At 39.4% G+C, this 22,603-nt stretch overlaps 1 protein-coding gene across 11 annotated transcripts in view; it reads left to right on the top strand.

The window, feature by feature from the left end:
* The window catches only part of vav2 (vav 2 guanine nucleotide exchange factor), a 157,092-nt gene that overhangs the window by 128,009 nt on the left and 6,480 nt on the right, over positions 1–22,603 (top strand). For 2 of the 11 annotated variants that reach the window (XM_058050475.1, XM_058050491.1), the window contains 22 exons: positions 1,223–1,291; positions 1,931–2,031; positions 7,507–7,606; positions 8,326–8,421; positions 11,522–11,590; positions 11,668–11,754; positions 12,263–12,351; positions 12,435–12,567; positions 12,866–12,880; positions 13,188–13,297; positions 13,450–13,551; positions 14,897–14,985; positions 15,185–15,198; positions 15,291–15,309; positions 15,597–15,724; positions 15,888–15,959; positions 16,030–16,091; positions 17,268–17,384; positions 18,558–18,645; positions 18,728–18,851; positions 20,686–20,775; positions 21,714–21,868. In XM_058050475.1, coding sequence (XP_057906458.1) covers positions 1,223–1,291; positions 1,931–2,031; positions 7,507–7,606; positions 8,326–8,421; positions 11,522–11,590; positions 11,668–11,754; positions 12,263–12,351; positions 12,435–12,567; positions 12,866–12,880; positions 13,188–13,297; positions 13,450–13,551; positions 14,897–14,985; positions 15,185–15,198; positions 15,291–15,309; positions 15,597–15,724; positions 15,888–15,959; positions 16,030–16,091; positions 17,268–17,384; positions 18,558–18,645; positions 18,728–18,851; positions 20,686–20,775; positions 21,714–21,868 — 1,929 coding nt within the window. The remainder of the gene's footprint in view (positions 1–1,222; positions 1,292–1,930; positions 2,032–7,506; positions 7,607–8,325; positions 8,422–11,521; positions 11,591–11,667; positions 11,755–12,262; positions 12,352–12,434; positions 12,568–12,865; positions 12,881–13,187; positions 13,298–13,449; positions 13,552–14,896; positions 14,986–15,184; positions 15,199–15,290; positions 15,310–15,596; positions 15,725–15,887; positions 15,960–16,029; positions 16,092–17,267; positions 17,385–18,557; positions 18,646–18,727; positions 18,852–20,685; positions 20,776–21,713; positions 21,869–22,603) is intronic. The other 9 variants (XM_058050493.1, XM_058050494.1, XM_058050490.1 and 6 more) reach the window with 8 other exon arrangements.

Raw genomic sequence — 22,603 nt, forward strand, 5'->3', positions numbered from 1 at the left:
TATGCTGGGTAGCTTGTGGTATGCTTTCTCCCAACATTTTCTCGCATTTTTTGCTTGAATGCAAAAAAATGTTCACGGGGTCGTCTGAGAAGTAAACAAGGAGGAGTTAACATACTCTTGATAGCCAATGTTTTATTGTCCATAGCTCATATTGTTGTTGCCGCTGGACTACCCAACATGCCTTGTGGGCGTTTTGAGATATGTTGAGAATTTAGTTGTTATTTATAACCCACATAGTAGTAGTGGTGGTTGATTTATGTGATGTGTTAACTTGCTGTGGATGGGTTTTGTTGTTGCTTTGTTGCACCGTGAGCAAATATGTTGTTCTTTATATACTGTAGATGGCCCCTCTGCCAATTTCTTTAACCCAATATGGCCTGTGAGTCAGCTGCATTGCATGCTGTTTCTGCAACTTCAGGACGCGTCAGCATTGAACAGAATTAGCGTGAACTCGTTATTAACATGTTAACATTAACATAGACTGACCGGATAGTATTTTTTAAATCCTGGTACCAGAGTGCGGTGGGATGCTTCATATTTCTTTCTGTAGCTTGTGTGGGCTTGTTCACAACATGGAAGTGTCAGCGATTGGCAGCTAACAAATGTCACAGGAAAAGATCAATAATGGTTATTATTGGATCGCCCACTGCATGAGACACTGATCCCTCGGGCTTTGACAACATCACAAACACAGACAACAACAGTCATAGCATTAGGTACACTTAGGACGATCTAATGAGATCCAATGGATGAGATTTATTTTTTTAAAGTCTGCTTTAGCGTGCAATATTCCTTCTCAGTCAGGCCTCCAAAAACTCATTTTAATAAGGAGGCATCATGGAGAGAAGCACCAACTTGCTAGCACATCACTTTTTATGTTGACAGATTTCATTGGCGGTGTGATGGAGGGAAACAAATCATGTGGTCTACTAATTTCATTAAATAAAATGTGTATCCTGCATAACCCCAACACAAGACTAAATGAAAATAAACAACCTTCTTATGATCATAGGACTCGTTAAGCTTAATTGAGTTGGGGTTAATAAAGCCTTCAGTGCTTTGGTGTTGCTCTATTTGTTATTATTATGATGATAGAATGTGACAACCATAAAGTTGTGGAATGGGCATGTTTTCTTCAGGATGAGTGAACAAAGTTTCTGTTTCAAATATGCATTGTATGCTGAAAAATCACAGTTTTCACAACTACCGTTTCGCCCTTCAGAACTACATGATCCCGTTGAGGCAAATCTTGAGTCCGCAGGACATGGAGGCTATCTTTGTTAACCTTGAGGTGAGTCACTTGGCCTGTACCAGTGTACTTTATGGATCATTTGTAACATTTGTTTAAGTAAAAATTGCTGAATTTAGTCACTGCCGTCCTACTTGAAAGAGAAAAAGCCAATGCCAGCATATTCTTTTTCCACTATATTGAAATACACAAACAGTTGCGTCAGCTAAAATCAGCAACAACTCAAATGCATTAAAGACATTTTTATACTTAGCTCAATGGATGAATGAATTTGACTGCCAAGCTCAACAGAAAGTGAGAAAGAAAAGAAATCAGTGCCTCACCAGCCATAAACCTCACCACCCATCACTGGTCTGGATAAGACTTCTATTGTGTTGTACATTGTACACAGTACCTAAATGTGTTATAGTTCATTTTAGGTGTTAACAATGTATCTTGAGAATCACAATAACCCTTTAGTTCACACTCACTATATTTAAAACAATCATATACCAGTTTAATATACTTTGTTGGGCCTAACCAATTGTTATTGTGCAATTGCAATTCCATATTATTCCAAACCTAGAAAATTATAATTAATGAATAATGAATTCCTTGCATGTACTCGGCGCACAGTCTCTTCTTCAAGGATATTTTGTAGAGGATATGTAAAGATCACAAAAGTGTGGTGTTCTTCCTCAGGATGTGATCAAAGTACACTTCGCCCTCCTGCGAGCCATCGACCTCAACATGGTCACTGGAGGAAATGGTCTAGGAAAGATCTTCCTCGACTTCAAAGAAAGGTTGGTAAATGTTTAATTTCACCTGTACTCATGCTGTACTTATTCAACAAATAAAATCCAGACTTATAGTAGATAGACATACAGTATATAGAGTATATATATGAGAGATTGCCCTGTGTGTCTTTTATGAAGCATTCCTTGCAAGGCATTGATTCCTTTTTGTCAGTCACCTGGCTTGCTGGCAGCCATACCGTTTCCCTACATGTTTATTTTCAGGTAATCAGTACCTCATGCCAGACAATGTTCAAGCCGAGGGTGTCAACAAGCAATCCTATAATCGAGCTTGAGATCTGTGGTCAGGAAAAGAACCACAATAGTGCAAAACTGGCAATAGGCTTGCATTCCCTTGGACAGGAAGTGAGACAGCTTTCACTTTCATATTGGTCATATTGGTCTTAACCACATGACAAAAATAAAATGAACAAGGAAAGCTGGTGTTCGAACTGCCAGACACATTTATTTTTTTACAATAGATCTTCCACATCTGCTGAGCTATCTGTGGATAATTTGCATTCCTGAGGGGTGCAGTGATTTGCTTCCCTGCTGTGCTGAGTGTGGCGGCTTCAAAGGTAATGGTAATGTAGGCGATGATCAGTTCGGGCCCCGGTCATGATTCCGCAGCAGGAGTGGATATGGCTCTTTCCTTCAATGGTGCAGACATTACTGCAAGAGCAAGTACTTTGCCTCGATATATATATATATATACTGTATATGCGTGTATGTGTGTGTTAGTACCTGGACTTTCATACTGATATGCATCGCATATTTTCTGCAAAGTCTGAGCACAAACTTATTCTTCAACTTCTTCTTGTGATATATACTGTATGTGCACTTTCAGGTCATGTCTCTGTGCACAAATGACTCTAATCTAGTGCAAAAGTGGTTGGAACTTTATTTGCACACAATCCTTCCTAAACCCCAGATATGACAAGAAGCTTTAGTTGATGCCATGTTAAAGCTGACAACTAGCTCGGTGTTTCACTATTCTTGGGTTTAACAGATTTAATATGATTTCTTATAGCTCATGTTTTGACATGCAACGCACAAGCAGGAATATTGTGTCCTCCAGACATATTGGAACACTGAGGCCAATTTGTTCATTTTTATTTGAAGGCTGAAACTATTTGGGTTTGACATAAAATATGAATATGATACCAGAGAGCAAAATTCAAGACTTTATTTTCAGGTATTTATACATCTGCATGGGATGCGCATGATAGCACGTTTTGGTTGTACTTCTTTTTTTCAAGGCCTCTAACATCTCCTTCCTGATCCTATCCATCCTGGTCACTCCCAATGAGAGTGACCAAGATAACACTTTTTGGTTGTACATGCGAGCAAAAGTGGCTGACTGGTGTGTTTTGTTTGCCAGGTTGCTTATCCAGTCAATACCTTGAGTATCAGAGTAGGTAGGATAGGTTTTGCCCGTGTAGACTGCATTTAGAGGTGAAAACAACATGAAAACCAGAGAGCTATGTTGCAATTGCATTGCACAAAAACCATAAGTGTGTGTTTTGGTACAGCTCTGCCATAATTGTGTTATCATTGCCACAAAAAGTTGTAATTTTTCACATGTTGTGTTAAGAAGTGAAAACAGAACTAATTCATTCCTTTGATAGGAATATTTGATTTTCAACTTCTATTCATAAACAAATTGGCTGGCGACATTGTTAATATTTACATTTAGTGACATTCTCCAAAAGCGATTCAGGTTTATTTTGAGAAAACAGTTCATTAGATTTGCAGATTCTGTGCGTCACAAGCTTTGACTCCATGCATGTGATTGACACGTGAGCCCGCCTCATTATGGGCCCACCACAGTCTTGTCACTCTGTGGCCATAAACAACAGTGACCATGGGATTTGAACTCCCTCATCAGACATCCCGCTGATGTTCCCGAGGACCTAGCTGGAAATAATTAATTTGATTATCTATGCTTGTAAGTCCAAGTGACCTTTACAACAATGTGCTTGTATCATTTTTCTCCCACGTTGGCGCCAAAGATGAAAAGCCTTTTTTTCTTATTTGTCATTGAGCTGAATGCCATGCTGAAAATGTCACTGCTTTATCACGACGACTGCTCAATTCTTAAACAGCAAGAGCCGGCCTGAATGGAAAAGCACTCTCCGAGGCAGCTCTATAAAGTAAATGGGCACCTAAGCACCCTCTTGTTGCTATTCTCATCTGCGACATTTCCCCGACTCATTTCCGAAGTAATCTGGCTTCCTGATTTCCTTGCAATGCCTAATCATGACCACCCAATAAGGCTCCTCACCAGAGCATTTCAGCGCTATTTTCTCCATTTCCTGTGTGCCGAATAAGTTGAATGGAGGTGAGAGGTCTCCCAGTGCTGTGTGTCAGGGAGTATTAGCTGTCTCTACAGCTTGTCACTTCTGGTTTGCTGGGAGATTTCCTCAGTGGTCCAACTCGACTCCGAGACGACCTACTATGGTGGAAGGGACGTGGAAGGGCGCACTTATTCAAAATTGCATTTTCCTCAAAATAACATGTCCAACACAAGTGGCATTATGAAAGAAACCAGGGCAGAATACAGCACTGGGAAGAAGGACACTCCTGAAGTTTTATTCATCCGAAGACGCAATGTTGCAAGTGAATTGAGTCTACAGGCACTTGTACTTGTTGCCAGTAAATCCTCAAATTCAGCTCACACACACAACTCCAAATCCTGCAATACTTAATGTACATGATATTACACATAGACTTTGCATAGATAAGGTAAGGGTGAAAAAGAGGTGTTTAATCAACTATGTATTTATTTATTGCAAAAACAAAACAGGCTTCTGTCAGCAAACGTAATTGCGTGGCGGAGAAAAATTACGGGGTTTTTCTGCCTTACGAATAGTGTGTGACAAATATGATTCCTTGTCCTATGCAGGCTTACAGTAACTACAAAAATATACCAATTTTTTGTGGAAGAAATCCTCTCGAATTCTTGTAAAAACATACTGTATTCTTTGACTGTGCAATGTTCCATCCTTATATTCTGTTATCCATAAATGGAATAATTTAGAAACCATTTTCATTACATCAGTAATATCCACTGTTATTATAAACATTGAACTTCTGTAGCCTCACTTGTATGCTTTTTAGCAACATTGCTTTGAGTGACATCAGAATATGCCCCATTTTTTCCACTTGTGCAAACATAGAAATTGATGAGTAGTTACCTCCTACTGTGTGTGCCCAGACTTGGTGTCAAGACAAGCGTATGTGACGGACTAATTATGGATGGCTCGGCCAAGGAGTGGCTGCATGCTGCAATGTGCTTATTAGCCCTTTGGCTTCCATGACTGGAAGTACCAAGATTCTGACTTCAATGAAAGACTGTAATTAAATTGTAAAGATAGATGTTTTTGTTCTACATTTCACTGAGATTTTGTTGGATTTCTTCATTTGTGCCAGCATTTCTGGTTGACTTGCAAGTGTGCTGAGCGTGCTGAATGTTAATAAAATGACAATTTTTGTAATTAGAGCAAAGAAAATCTGCTTATGACTTTTTATGGACATTATTTAAACATTACTAGAGCCCTGTAGACATGACATAACACCCCTATAGTTACCTTTACACTCATTTATTTATTCTTTTTACACCACATTGGAACTCTTATGCTGCAGGGACTCGAGATGGCCGCTAGGTCGCAAGTTAGTCTTCTCAAAAGATGATACAGCTTTAATGATGAAGACACCCGCCTCCACTACAATACTTTTTAACTCTGACATACTGGAGGAGGAGCTAAAGGGACTGGTTTCCCAGAGTGCTGTTCACATCTCAATCAGGCACATGAAAGCCTAGAGCCTCATTGAGGGGGGGTCTTGCTCAATCTTCAGAGATGCTCCATTGATCATCACTCGTGGATCTCTGTGCAGTCAAAGATGATCACCAAATGAAGTGATGTGACAACACTGTTACTTTTGAAGGGGAATTTTTGGTTTAGTATCTGCCGAAACATGACACAGCCTGGAGTGGAAATGCTCACTGGGCATCAAGCTTAAACAGGCCATGCATTCTGGAAAGGAGCAGCCTCTCTGATTGCACTAGAATATTGCTATTATGATCACACAGTATCTGTGGAACTCTGAGTACCATCCACTAAAGCGTAGAGCTGCTCACAGATCTATGAGAGGCTTGATTCAACTTCAAGGTTCCAGGATTAGACTATGAAGCTGAGGTGCCAACTCTAGCGGGGACTCTGTATGTGCCAACGCCCTACTTAGACTCAGTGAATGGGAGAATGTGTGTCACGTGCATTGGAAACCACCATTCAGGGATGACTTTGAGCTCCCCCACCCAGATTGAACCGCTAGATCTATGTCAGGTTTCCTTTGTGATAACTAATGAACACAGACTTCATATCCTCACTGTTTAAAATTAACACTCACACACACACCCTGATAAGAGGATCTTAACCAAGCAAAAGAATCAAGCACCATCTTTTATTGGCCTTCAGTCATTACAGTTTATTGGCAAGAAGTCACCCCTCCAAATATTGCCCTGGGATTTAAATCTCGTCATTACTTATTCATGGTATTCACAATTCAATCCAAATTATTATCAATTTATTCACACATTTTTTTTTAATCTGCCAGCCATTGTGGGAAATTGTTCTGTGGTTCACTTCTCACATTTTCTTATAAATCTTAAAATGAATGTGTAGTACATTGTCTTAACCGCACTCGGGTAATAATTGCCTCTAAGCTCACGGTGAGACATCTATTTTGTCCATTTAAAAATCAAGTATTCAATCTTTTTTTATATAGATAGCTAATTATTTATCAGATTTTATGAGTTCATTTCTCAAATGTATTCCACCCTGGGTTAAAATGTATCATTTCATGTTTTAACATTTTCCACTGTGTAAAAATTGCAGTGCTTATTATTTTGTGTGGGATTAAAGTTAAATGGATGTAACGGAAGAACCAAAGGTCTACTTTTAAAAAAATATGTTTGTTAACCTGACGGAATTTCTGCAGTTTCTATTTCAAATGAAACAAACTTTATTGAATTCCGTAGAAAATTTAAGGCCAAATGTTGCCTTGGTTTGCGTACATTTTCAGGAACGTTGCTCACAATTGAAGCATCGCCTTATCTACATCAGATCTTCCGTCATGCCGTCGAGGAGCCGTCCAGGCTTTAGGCAAGAATCGAATGACAGTCAAATGGCGTTTTAAGTGCTTTCTAAGTATTCTAACAGTATTCTTAATATTCCTGCTGTGTTCCAACTACATTCGAGTCGAATATGCAAGGATGATTTGAGAGGGGTTTGAATTATAACTGTTACAATTCTTACAAATTCTTACATTAATCGAATTTCATATAGTCCAAATACAAGATACACAGCATCGTAGTTTTGGGAATAAAATGCATTTAAAAACATATAATCCCACACTCTGTTTCTGGCACAACAAGGACACATGACGATATGTTTATGGGTTTAATGAGTTGTGTCTCCGCAGGTTGTTGATCTACGGCCAGTACTGCAGCCACATGGAGAACGCCCAGAAAACACTGGATGAATTAATAGCAACACGAGAGGATGTCAAGATCAAAGTTGAGGTAATGTTATCAACTTCACAGCTTTCTGATTTTCCTCACAGCAACATTTTTCTCAATGTAAAGCATTGACACTGAACCAAAATGGAGGCCACACAACAATGTACGTATATACTTAATGTACTATGTTTAATTACTATGTATTACCCCAAATAAAGTGAAATTGAAGTATTATTATTTGGACTTTAAAGCTAGTAGTCTACGGGGGTATGCTGGAGCATATCCCAGCTGACTTTGGCTGAGAGACAGGGTACATCCTAGACCTCCTGAAAGGAGGATTGTGACCCCAAAACAGAGATATCTCCAAATCTCACCACATACAGGAGCTTTGTATGCCGTCACATAACACAACAACCCTCCACTGTTACTGCAGAGTTATGGAGGCCGGATGAAAACACACACAAGCCACTATGCGGGAGGCTTAAATGCTGTTTCTTTTGGATGCAAGCCATTGGGTTTTGTCAAAGGAACCTCCCAGTTAGCATGCAAGGTATTTGTGTCACAAATAGCTGGCACGACAGGAGCTTTTGTTCGCTGGAAAAATAAACTGACCTCATTGTTTGGTAATGGAATTTACCACAAAGTAAGGAAACACGGCTGTGACTGCAACAAAGCGGAATGAACTCTTAACCAAGAATGCTTGTCCCTTAATATAGTAGGAAAGACACAATGCTGAATTATGTAATGTGTAATGAAGTGTTACGTGTGTGGTTGTTTCATAGGAATGTACAATGAAAGTGCAGGAAGGCAAGTTCAAGCTGCAGGATCTTCTAGTGGTTCCCATGCAGAGGGTACTCAAGTATCACCTACTATTAAAGGTAGGTGGACAAGTGTGTCCTCATAGACAGAAATCAAAGCATTAATTAATGGCCACTACCAATTTGTACCCATTCATTGAGGGTTTTGTAGCATAACCCATCTGAACAACAGAGTCATCCATTTTTTTCTTTTATTTTCATTTTAATCTTTTATTTCCTCGAAATATTCTATTATTTAAATATTTAATTATTAAAATTAAATTATTCAAATATTTCTTTCAGCAACTTTGTATTTTGTATCATTGTGTACATTACTTTTTTCTGACTTAAGTTCCCAAATAAGCTTTCTGCTCAACAGTCCTTATGTATGATTTTTATTATGTATATAGATCTACAAATAAACATACAAAATATCTAACATATGTACAAAATACACTATAATACATATACTGTCTCATAAATCATTCATTCATTCATTTTCCACCGCTTATTCTCACAAGGGTCACGTTGGGTGCTGGAGCCTATCCCAGCTGTCTTCGGGCGAGAGGCAGGGTACACCCTGGACTGGTCGCCAGCCAATCACAGGGCACATATAGACAAACAACCATTCACACTCATATTCATACCTATGGACAATTTGGAGTTGCTAATTAACCTAGCATGTTTTTGGAATGTGGGAGGAAACCGGAGTACCTGGAGAAAACCCACGCATGCACAGGGAGTACATGCAAACTCCACACAGAGATGGCCGAGGGTGGAATTGAACTCGGGTCTAGCTGTGAGGCCTGTGTGCTAACCACTCGACCGCCGTGCAGCCCCTCATAAATCATATGTATACTATTATAATCATACCAGATTCAATAGGATTATCTGATGCAGTTGCTGATGAACTACAAATTGGGAATTGTCGGTTTTTAAGCAGCCACATTCACACCACCAGGTTGAGTTATGAATGACCCAAATAATGTTGTTATTCTTAGGGGAGGCCTGTTTTTATCAGTGTGAACCAAAGCTGGTGAATTAATGAGTTCTTCTCATTACAGCTACAAGACCACACACTGAATCCCATTTGGTGTGAGCAGTTTTTCAGCCTTGGGAGGTTGAACTGCTCTTGTTCAATGAATGATTCATGCTTTTAGTTATTTATTCCTACAAATGGCAAATATTTGTGGGACTGTCGGGTGTGATGCTCACCTTGAGCTTGCCAGCTTGGAATTTATATTGGATAAAACAAATACTGTAATAATCAGAAAAAAGAACATTATTCCCTGTACTTGTCTCCCATTGGTACCATGAGCAATGTAACCTTCGCCATACATTGATTGACTTCGCATCTCAACCATGCATGATCATTAGAGTTTATGATGTGTTGCATAATGGACTCTAGTGGAGGCCAGTGCTTTGTGTTCGGTTCAAGCAGTGCTGTGACTTCTCTATTAGTTTGAATTGAACCCCTGCAGGAGACTCAGCACGGCACTAAGGTCAAATCAAGCGTGCACTAATCAGATTAAGCTCACCCCATTTCACTGCTCTTCACAGCTTTTCAGGAAGACGCTGCTGTATACTGTGACCATGGGGTATATCATACACACAAGTTATTTGTGTATGTACAACGTGTCTGTGTCTTGCCAAAGGACACGTGTTCACATGATGTAACACTGATGTCATCACAGCAAGAAATCTTGTTTTCATTCATAGTGTGAACACACCTAAAATACATTCTGGTCCAGGAATGTTGAAGTATTTTATAGCTTTTTTCATAAATGTATAACAATATATATCCATCCATCCTTTTTCTATGCTGCTTATCCTCACAAGGGTCGCAGTATGCTGGAGCCTAGTATCCCAACTGACTTCAACCAATCACAGGGCACATATAGACAAACAACCATTCACACTCACATTCATACCTATGGACAATTTGGACTCGCCAATTAAGCTAGCATGTTTTTGGAATGTGGGAGGAAACCGGAGAACCCAGAGAAAACATGTCATGTAAACACTTTGAACTAAAGTCTAAAACGTTTGCTACATACACAAATGCTCTATCTTTATTTCAATTATTGTTTACCCATCTGTGTAGGTTAGCTGCAATAAAAGGTCAGTGTCTGGAGTGATCCCCATTAGCCCCAAACACTGTATAACGCCAATGCAAAGCAGCCCAAACAATACAATTTAAACTGCACATTTTTGTGGGGCCTTTTATTGTGGCCAACCTCTGGAATAATTGTGCTGTCTAATCAGCATATTGTAGATGAATTACTACTACTACTAAACTAATTTTAGTTAGACTATTTGGACAATTGTCTGAATCCTCATTCAGTAAATCAGATGTTATGTTTGATATCTTTAATTGAAGCAAGAATGAAGCAAGTGAAGAACTCTTATGAATAAAAAACAAATATGACCTCGCAGATCTAAAGGTTGGCCTAAAGGGATATAAAGAAAATATGGAGGACGAGTGGTTAGCATGTTAGCCACACAGTCAGGAGATGGAGGGCATCTGAATGTGAGTGTGTATGGTTGTTTGTCTATATGTGCCCTGTGATTGGCTGGCGACCAGTCCAGGGTGTACCCTGCCTCTCACCCAAAGACAGCTGGGATAGGCTCCAGCATACACCCGTGAAAGAAAACACAGTATCCAGTCTTTGCAGATGTGTAATGTGACTTTGTGACATCAGTAAAATTTACATTTATAGGAGTATCATCTGTTGCACATTATCTGTTTTCCAGCATCTTGCGATGATTTATGGCGCTAAATCTCATTGCAGCGCAACAGCATTTCATACATCACTACGGCATTTAATTACTTGCCCCTCGGTGGAAGAGAAGCAAAGCAATTGCTGATCATAAAGATGCGGAACGTTTGTTTGTGGAAGAGCACAGTTGTGCTGTGGTTCTTGTTGCTACAGTTTCAGAGTTGGAGTTTTGTTTGGCCGACCCCAATGTCTGTTCTGATTTTTTTTTTTTTTTAATGTACAGTATGTTGCTGTTGACGCCCGGTCTTTGCTGCATTTTATTCCGAGCCACATCATTGTCACTTCCATAATCAGAGTAAAGAGCACATCCCGTATACATCAGCAACCCCCTCTTGATTTTAACATCAATCCTAGCGGTTGTCACCGAACAACAATCAAATAATACAAGCCTTTCCTCATAGGAACTTCTCAGTCATTCAACAGACCGACCAGAGAGACAACAACTAAAGGAAGCACTTGAAGCTATGCAGGTATGTTTTTTTAATATGTTTTTATTTTACTAGAGAGCATGCAACATCATCATGCTTCAACCTGCTTTCTCTTTTAGGACTTGGCCATGTACATCAATGAGGTCAAGCGTGACAACGAAACACTGAAGAAAATTAGTGAATTCCAAAGTTCGATAGAAAATCTTGTAAGTATTTTCACTTGATAGATTCAGGATTCGCAAACAAATTCGAAGCCCAAAAATCGTCCATTTTGTGCTCATATTTTGCATAATTATGGTGTTTTGCTGGCAGAAAATGCATCTAATTGGCCATACACTGGTAATGCTTGAGTCAAGTCTGCTTGAGGAGGCGTTCTTTGAATGCAATGAATCAGCTTGACATTTACACCCTTACTTACCCATCACAAACCAACAGGAGCTGATCAACCCAAATGCCTACCTCACTCACAGTGCAACCAAAAACACAAATTTTAAGCTCCTACTGTATTAAATCTGTGGCTCCTCATTAGGCTTTTTTTAAGGATAAGATGATTTTACTCCAGAAGGAAAGGGATGTGTCCGACCGGGGATTGCATCATGTATTCTATATATCTATTTAGATTCTCTGTGAGTTGCAGGTGCAGTTGAATTATTTAGAGGTCCTCATTAGTTCTAGCAATCAGTGAATTGACCCTGACTGTCTGTGTGACCTAAGCAGCAGGTGAAGCTGGAGGAGTACGGGAGGCCAAAGATAGACGGAGAGCTGAAGGTTTGCTCCATTGTCAATCGTACGAAACAGGACCGGTGAGTCTCATAGAATCTGTAAAAAGAAAACAATAAATGCACATTACAGATGATGATTATGATGTGTGTGTGTGTATCTTCAGGTATATATTCCTGTTTGATAAAGTAGTCATTGTCTGCAAGAGGAAAGGTTATAGCTATGAGCTCAAAGAGATTATTGAACTGCAATCGTATAAAATGTCAGATGATCCCATGAACAACAGAGACATGAAAAAGGTAAGTTTTATCAAAATGCCAGTTGATGTTACATCTAGTGTAATCAATTGTCCAAAGGCTGACGGCAATTTCATACGTAGAACTTAAAAGTAATGCTTTGGCGTGCTAGTTGTGCTCGTCCATGCTTGAACAACCATGTAAATGCAACAACAGTCATTTAGGATTCATTAAAATGTAGAGCAGAGCATAATGCAGCTGGTCTAACATGGCTTTTTGTTTTAAATTTGCATGTCTCTGTCCATGTTGCATGTGTAACTGGGTGTTTTTTATGGTGTCTTTCTTTTTGCATGCTTACCAGTCAAGTGGAAAAATGGTAAGCTCAAGTGACTCTTTCATTTAACTCATCTTCCTATGATGGCCTAGTTCTGGGAGTCGTGCTGGTGTTTTTTTGGGTGTCATGTGGTGATTGCATGCACCTTACTTGTAATGGCTTTCAAGCTTTTGTACAGATGCATTGCTAAAGCATGTCAAGTCTTATTTAGAGGTGAAATAAATGGACCTCATGAATGTGCTGCATTTTATTTTTGTGCATTAGTGGCCATATCGCATTTTTGCCTGATCTTGCTATTGAATCAACTTATCTGACTGCCATCTGCTGTTTGCTCGTGTTTTTCCCCTAGTGGTCTTATGGCTTCTACTTGATCCACCTGCAAGGAAAGCAGGGCTTCCAGTTCTTTTGTAAAACAGAAGACACAAAGAGAAAGTGGATGGAACAATTTGAAATGGCCATGTGAGTTTCACCCTATGGTTGAAAACCATAATACCAAATACATTCAACCTTGTATATTTTGTACACAATCAGCTCAGTCAATCATGGTCGCCTTACACAAGGCAAAAGTGTCCCTCCTCAGCTTTTTTTCTTTGTTGTTGTTCGTCTTCCAGGTCCAACATCAAGCCTGAGAGAGCCACAGCTAACCAGCATAACTTCCAAATGCACACATTTGATAAGAACACAAACTGTCGAGCCTGCAAGATGCTGCTGAGGTAACAAGAACAAATATAATGTGGTTGAATACGGCCTATTATTATTTAGAATTGAAAGAAAAATATTAAGAATATTTTCTAAATATTGCCTAAATTAAGCATTTTCAACCATACAAATAACAAAATGACACAAAAAGAAGACATGCAGAAGATGAATTATTCTATGTAGTATTTTACACTGGTCACTAGGTGTCAGTAATGTCTTTGATCGCCAGAACAACAGGCTTTTATTGCAGGCATTTTGAGACATGGGGAGGCTTCTGGAGCTGAATCTAATCTAATAATTACAGCTATCAAATGTTGATCAGAAATCGGAGGAGAACGTCGAAGTCAAGCGGGGGGGGGGGGGGGGGTTGGAGTGGGAGGGACGGGGGGGTTGGAGTGGGAGGGACGGGGTAACCCCCTCAAAGTAGACACCAACATGATGCGATTCAACAAGAAGTCATTGTGACGAATAATGAATAACGAATAACAAATGAACGATGCTTGTAATCAAGATTTTGATTTTAAATTTGACATATAATTCATAATTCGCCCATTTTTGGGGTGGAAAAATATGCATTACATCACAGATTATGTGATTTTTAACCTAGCATGTTTTTGGAATGTGGGAGGAAACCGGAGTACCCAGAGAAAACCCACGCATGCACGGGGAGAACATGAACGAGGGTGAAATTGAACTCGGGTCTTCGAGCTATGAGGCCTGCGTGGTAACCACTCGTCTACCGTGCAGCCTGTTTAAATAAAATTACTTTTTAAATTGAAATGTACTGGTATTGAATGTTATAGTATTGTACATGTATACATTACTATAATAGTATGCTACAGTGTACATACAATTTTCATAGGCTGAAGCCAATCTCTAAAGCTTAACCAGCTTTTGGCTCAACAAGCTTGAAAAAATGTATTTGAAAACATCCTTCCGAAGGCTGACCGTGGATATTTTTTAAACATTACCCTTCCCAACAACCCCCTGCTGTGTCCCTGGACACACCCACGGAATCACCACGTCTGCCTCTGTCTGCACCAGACAGAGCAGAGCAGAGTTGGCTTGGCTAAACTGTGCTCTGTACTGACCCACAAATTTCATGGCTCGCCTGACCTAAATTCCTGACCATTGGAAAAGGCTTGGACCAATATTGTCACTTCCTGCTGCATGCTAATTACTCCTGCCGCCCGCCGGATCCTGTTGTAATTTATGGCACTTACTGTTCAGGATGACAGTGTGTGAGGAATGCAAATGTTGCAGAACTCAACTCAACTGCAAATGGAGGGGCGGGGGGGATGGACATGAATTTGGATGAAATACTCATCACTGATGTATTTCTTTGTTTGTGTCCTGCAGGGGCATCTTCTATCAGGGTTATTTCTGCTCTCGGTGTGGGACAGGAGCACACAAAGAGTGTCTGGAAGTGATCACCATCTGTAGGATCAGTACGTCTCTGCTCATACTTTATCACATTCCAGCACATCAAATACCTGGCTGTAACGGAATCGAGTTGATTCTCCGTTTCTATTCCTGATAATTTATTCACACAATTTTTAAAAACCATTTATATTTTGTACACTTCCTGTGTTAAAAGACATTACAGTTCTGTTTCTGACTGTCTCCATCTCTTCTCTTTCATTCCAGATCCTCATGACTTGGTGAGTAGGGTTGTTATATGTATTAGTCATCACCTATGTTAATCATCATCTGCAATTATCTTAATGATGCTCTATTTGCTCCTCATTCATAGGAACCCGGCATGTCTTCAGGTAATCTTGACACCTCCACCAGTATGATCATGATACAATATGAACTGGTTAGGCTTTATAGTGCTGCACAGCTCTCTACTGGCATCTAGTGGAAAGAACTGTTAGCACCACCTTAGTGTTCTTATTCCTATATTCTTATATTCCTCTATGATCATACACACCACTTATTTCTGACTTTAAGTAATTTTCAAGTTGAAATGAAATATAGTGCAAGGAATACATCCAGTAATCTCTTTTTTAGCATAATTTGTGAAAGCTTTATTATGAAAAACATATTGTGTTTGCAGGTCCTAAGATGGTAGCAGTCAGAAACTACCACGGCACACCAACACCTCCAGGGAAGATGCCTCTGTCATTTCAAACAGGAGACTATATCGAGCTGCTGAAAGGAGACCCTGACACAACGTGGTGGGAGGTAAAGGACATGGATGTTGATGTTTCTGTTTGTCAACATTATTTTATTTGCAATAATACAATACAGCCTGTAGGTTTTCTTGACTTCAACTTGCCATTAGTGATGATAGCTGAAAATGATTTTTTTGGTTTGATTTCTGGAGGTAACAATAATTGTCTTCCAGGGAAGGCTGATCCAATCACAAAAGAGTGGCTTCTTCCCCAGTTCCTGTGTTAAACCTTACCTAGACCCAAAGGTAAGTCAGTCAGGCCGACCAACTCATTTCTGAACGACTTTAATGTGGGTGTACTTATTTGTCTTTTCAGCCCTTTCAGTCCTTATCCAGCCGGCAGTCATCAAGGGATGCAGATTACTACGGATATCCTTGGTAAGGACCCTTGACTTACATTAATCATTTTGTACCATTTGAAGGATTGGAGGAGCTGGAGCCTATCCCAGCTGACTTGGTGTAGTACAGTAAATCTCTGCATGTTTGCAGATTTCTCGTCTCTGTTTTAAATTGCAGATAAATTATTTTTTGAAGGTAACTTCAATAGCAGTCGGGAGAGTGGTGCTGCTCTGAATCCAGCAGAGGGCACTGTCTCACAAGTCGGTTTACTCATCCAGCAGGAAGATGTTTTGACAAGACATGATATGTCATGGCCAACAACATCAGACAATGTTTTGGCCAAAGATCCCACGTTTTTTGGCAATAGCTGGTTAAATGACTAATGAGCGCACCGGAATGTAAGCACCCATCAATTTTGAACAGAAAGAAATTGTACCTATATCGGCTGTACTTGTCTAGAAGCCTCAGGTGTCCATGCTGTAACAAAATATATTTACACGGAAGGACACACTATAAACCTTGCGGTCCTTCCCAGTGTCACACTCCATCTAGCTCCGATGAGTGAGACGTGATACTTTTTTTCACCAGAATATAAGCAGTCCAAAGCAGAAGGTGTAGTAATCCTACACTTGATCAAACTTAATTAAGATTTGTAAGATAAAAACACAATTGTTGCATAACACTTCAAAACGCGATATTAGTGTCCACTTTACTACTACTACATGGGAACTGTACTTTTAGTCATAAATTCGCCACATCATTGTTTAAGCTACAGGGTTCAAAAAGTGTGAAAAAAGTAGTGACTTTTTGTCCTGATAGGCTGATTTGGTTGTATATTCCATACAGGCATGGTCAAAGACACCGGCATTTTTGTCATCAAGCAGTGAGATTTTGTATTTTGTTTGGCAGTCCTTGAACGTTGCTGTGAGATGCAAAAGTAAAACCTTTACATAACTTGTACACTGTGTTCATCTGTTCATCGCACATTCACCTGCTATGATTCACCACTATGAAAGAATAACATAACATTTTTGCTATTTTGCATTTTGCTAATATAATACAGTGAAAGCCAAGGTTATCATACCGTCAGAATATCATACCCTCCCATTCCTACCTACCCATGACTCTTCAATGTGACAGATCTGTCATGACATTACCATTAGATGAAATGACTTTGTACTTGTCTCTGCATTTATACCCTGCTCCTCTTCATAGGTTTGCCGGGAACATGGAGCGTCAACAGGCAGATAACCTCTTAAAATCCCACAGCAGCGGGACCTACCTCATTAGAGAGAGGACGGCTGAAGCAGAGAGGTTTGCCATCAGCATTAAGTGAGTTTCTTCTTTTACATGGGGGGTGGGACTCTCAACAGAAAGGCTTTTATCATCAAGTGTTTCAGAAAAAGAAACTGTGGTAGCATGTTGTCGTTAATTAACACGCTGTAAATGACTTTCTTGTTTATGGCTGTTCTAGTGAAAGAAAGTAACCCAAGCCTCTTTTACACTGAGAGCTTCTAAAACAGGAAATATTATTTATACTAAAATGAACATGCAGGTCAGAATATGAAGAACGGAATGGAATAGAATGGAATGGCCTTTATTGTCATTATACAAGATGTACGACGAGAGCTTCTCCTTTCAGTGCAGTAGTCAAGTTATAAAAAAAAAGGATATAAAAGTAGAGTAAAAAAAAGACAATTTAACAAGATATATACAAGATATGTACAAGATATCCAAAATATACACATAGTATTGCACAGGAGCATATGCAGGATCAGACATATTGCAGATATATTAATTTTAGTGCAATGGTAAATGGGTCATAGTGCAAATAATGACTGGTGTATACAAATGAGTAAAGTCACATATGAGTGTATTGTATTGGGTTGTTAAATAAAATAAATATGATTGAGATAAAATAAGTATGATTGAGAACATATGAAATACAGTTATACTAGGAAGCTGAAATGCGTGCATAAGAAAAAAAAGAGTCTTGCACACTGGAACGGGGGAAAAGACTTACCACTGTCCATTTCGTAGACACTGATCTATTCATATGTTATACTTTCTCAATATTTTCTGACGTCTCATTTCACTTTCTTATTTTTTCTGATGTACCGCCATCAGTAGAGTCTGCCTTAAGCCTGAGAAACATCACGAATGGCACACATTTAACTAAAAAGAACAATATTGCACCTACTTTATGTGTGTACATATGTCCTCTGCCTATGTATTATTCTGCCACACATATTTTATATACTATAAATAATGTATGGTAGTCAAGGTCGGACCTGGACAAAAATTTGGCTCCGTGGTCCTTTTGGTTCAGCCTTGCCACCCCATTATGAGCCTCCTCTTGTTTATAAAAAAATAAATAAGCACATGGCCATGGTTGGGATCTTATGCACAGACAGCATCCCAGTTGTTATGGCTTTTATTTACACACACAAACCCACACATAAAGTTGTATGAATAATTATGTGATACCATTGTTATTCCTAACAGATTCAATGAAGAAGTGAAACACATAAAGGTCATTGAGAAAGACAGCTGGATCCACATCACCGAGGCCAAGAAGTTTGAGAGCCTTTTGGTAAAATGGCATACTTCTAATAAACACTAACAATCACGAATGAACCAACTACATGTACTGTATTCCTTGTGTTGTACAACAGGAGCTGGTGGAGTATTATCAGTCCCATTCACTCAAGGAAAGTTTCAAGCTACTGGATACCACATTGCGATATCCATACAAATCACGGGAACGGTCGCTAACAAGGGCCAGCACGCGCTCGCCAGGTAAGCACTCTCACGATGTAGAATGCTAAGCTATGAATCATATATTTTAATGTTCAATATCGTTCCCCCTCCACACGCCACGCCCCTTCAGTAATCAGAGGCGATCAGAGTAATCATCTGAATTTGCCTCATTGTTTGTTGCAAAGGGCAGCACGGCGATCGGTTAGCGCGCAGACCTCACAGCTAGGAGACCTGGGTTCAATTCCACCCTCGGAGTTTGCATGTTCTCCCCGTGCATGCGTGGGTTTTCTCCGGGTACTCCGGTTTCCTCCCACATTCCAAAAACATGCTAGGTTAATTGGCGACTCCAAATTATCCATAGCACTTATAAGCCAATATATTGTAGTCTAGTCTCTGTTAAAAGTCTACTTTACGTTTTTTAACAAGTCCATAGGGCCATATTTACTGTCTTCTTCTACCGCTGCTTCATTGTGACACGTATGTCTTGCTGTTGCCACCTGTAGAGTGGAAGAAGTACTGCATGAAAAAGCACTTTTCTTCAATGGTTTACATTATTTGGGTTTTTGGTGGAGCCAAATGAAATCCTTTGGCGGGCAGGATGTGGCCCACATGCCTATTTAGAAACCCTGATATTTCTCAACCGACAATCTGCATCATGCAGTCACTCCATAGATATATAGGTCTGCAATTTTTCTATAGCAGCAAAGATGGATTTTCACATCTTTAAATCTTACTGTGAAATAAAGTACATCAGGAGACATTTCTACCTTGGGAATTCCTCAAATCAAACAGGAAAAAAAAAATCCGGCCTCACTTAAGAATAGCTATGGGAATGTGAATAAACACCATGAATGAATATTTTAGCCCAGACTAACAGCATCAATAAACGTGTGAATAGTTCATGAGAATGTCGATAAACACATCTCAAGTGCACTTATCATGTTTTCTCATGAGTCTTTTTGCTCCTGCAAATGTGTTATTTGTCGTTTGTTTGAAATGGAAGCAACACTACGGTGCAAGTATTCAAAATCTAATCAGCTTTCCTCCCGGACTGTCAACATTATGGGGAGGGAAGAGAATAAATAACACTGAGTGTATGAAAAGCTACTTGTCTGTTCTCAGCCACGGGGGAATAAAAGTCTTGCCACTCTCTTTCAGTCAAACCTCAATTCATAGCACAAGCCTTCCTAAAGGGGGCGCTAAAGATCCCAAGTTGGAGTAGATTCTTTGCACTCACTATTACTTCCTGAATAATATACATTTTAATGTATATAGAACGCAATGAAATGTATATAAAAACAGAATTCTGAAATCTGCTATGGACAAGAAAGCATACAAAGTTGTGCAAATGTGCTGCAATGCCCTGCAACGATCTCATATTCTTCCTTAAGTTTGCAGTATTGATTTTAACCTAAAATTACATATTCACAATCAGTTAAGATCGTCTCTGCTATTTCCATGGCAACCCTTCTAAGCAGTCTGCAATAGTATTAGGCGCTCACATATCTCGCTCAAGACAAAATATGGCAGTAAGTACTGTATTAATGATGTTTCTGTTCATTGGCTTGACTTTTGGGGCTTATGAGTGTTTATTCTTCAAGAATATTTGATTTTGGTTTATGAAAACAACAAATATAATTATTATATTAGTGTATATTAATTTGCATTGACTCCAGCGACATCCTTCTTACAACGTAGGAAAGTAATGGTCGATGAATATGTATAAAGGTTTAGAGGCCAACAAATAAAAACCTGAATGAGAGACATGCGTGGCCTTCGTCTTTTTTTCATTCTCTGGCTCTGCATGTGCATCAAAACATTTCCTGCCCTTTTATGTCTTTGTCTCCTCATCTCCTTTCTTTCCTCCTTTCAGCAGCCACCTGCGCCTCCTACAACTTCTCCTTCCTCAGTCCACAAGGCCTGAACTTCTCCTCCTCTCCAAGCTCAGCTCCTTTTTGGTCAGGTACTTGCTTCTGTATGTCTCTTGCACTTTTCATCTTGCGTCACATTTTCATTGTTTTTTTGTTTTTTTATCAAGCGCCCACGCTGACCCCAAGCGCACTACTTCTGCTCTGCTTTGTTCATCTTATTAATGGCACTCCTTTCCTTTTCAGTCTTCCTACGGTCGCATCCCATCATTAAGTCAACAAAAGAACAGCATCTTCCACTCCATAATGAAACCATACATTATTAGATACAATGTGTCACATGTAATGGTTGTTTTTTTTCTACTGATTATTTTGACCTCGTGCTCACATTCCTCCAGAACAGTGATGGTCATCTTTAACTCATTCAATCTCAGCCATTTTTCAAAAGCCGTGCCTCTCGGTGCTAGACATTTTTGTTTTGATTTTGACTGATTTCTCAAGGCACAAAGAACATTGTGTTCTTGGACTATATAGACGTTGTTTATACCAAAGTAAAGATTAGACTCTCATCTTTTATCAGAAAGATTAGTTCTTTATTAATCAGCAGTAGAACTTTGGTAAGTTACAGCAAAATATCAGTTCCAAACAATTGAGAAAAAAGGTTTTGGTGAAAAGATGCATTTGAAGCACACGTGTCCATGCGTTAAAATTTTTAATCAATCCGTAATTTTCTTTGCACAACACTGGTCCAAGCCTTTTCACTTTCTAGTTGCTGCATAATGTTTTTTTACCTGGCAAATATGCTGTTTTTTCCGGGTTAAAACTGTGCTATTGTGGAGTTCCATCATCACCTCTCTTGCAAAAAAAACATAAAAGACATATACATACATATTTGGGAGCCAGAAAAAGGAAAAAATATAAAAAATAAATACATGTTTGATAGCGAATTAGTTAATAGTCATGAATTATTAACAGTCGATTAATTTATTAATCAACTGAGCTTTCGGTTCTCTTCTCTGTCTTACGTTTGCAGTGTTTACTCCTCGTGTGGTCAGCACAGCAGTGGCCAGGTATAACTTTGCAGCTCGAGACATGAGAGAACTGTCACTACGAGAAGGAGACGTTGTCAAAATTTACAGCAAGATCGGTGGAGACCAAGGCTGGTGGAAGGGTGAGGCCAACGGGCGTGTGAGTAAACATTCAAAGTTCTTCTTTGTATTGTCATCGTTATTGTTTCCTAGACATTTGTTTATTTGTTGCGGTCCCGCTATCTAATTAGGCTTAAGAACAAACACACCTTGTTTGACACAGAATAAAAAGACAGAGCAGGTGGGATCAGGGTAACTCCCCTCAATGAGTGGCGGGTACTGTTGCGTCCCTACAAAAAGAAGCACCAGCATTCATTTGTAGATGTAAACATATTTGTTTTGCTTTTCATGCTTTCACGGTCAATAACCAATTATGCTTACGATGTCATTATCACAACAGATTGCAGTCCGTACACTCCGATGCATATGAAAAGATTATTCATGTAGATCATTCAGTTGTATTTAAAACGGTGGGCTATGCCAGTGCTTTCTCCTTCTGTTGTATTTCTTTCTTACAATACTTTGTTCACCTGCTATGCACCAAAGCACACAGATAGTCCGAGACAATGATTGTTCCCCCAAAGACCAAGAAAAAGATGGACATTTCAGTGCCAGTCATTAGAATGCATAAATGCCATATCAAAATTGTAAATATCCTATTATTTCCGCCTCTCAAATGTGAATATTTTAAATGTTCTTTATTTTTGTGTTTTCGTTCAAAACAAGATAATCAAACACATGAACATGATGAACATGTTTGCCTCTTTTCTTATACGTGCCAGACCAAACCACTAACGACTGTTTGGTTCGTATTGATTTGGTCTGTCTCGGGACT

This window comes from Doryrhamphus excisus, chromosome 2 (assembly GCF_030265055.1).
Source record: "Doryrhamphus excisus isolate RoL2022-K1 chromosome 2, RoL_Dexc_1.0, whole genome shotgun sequence".
NCBI classification, from domain to species: domain Eukaryota; kingdom Metazoa; phylum Chordata; class Actinopteri; order Syngnathiformes; family Syngnathidae; genus Doryrhamphus; species Doryrhamphus excisus.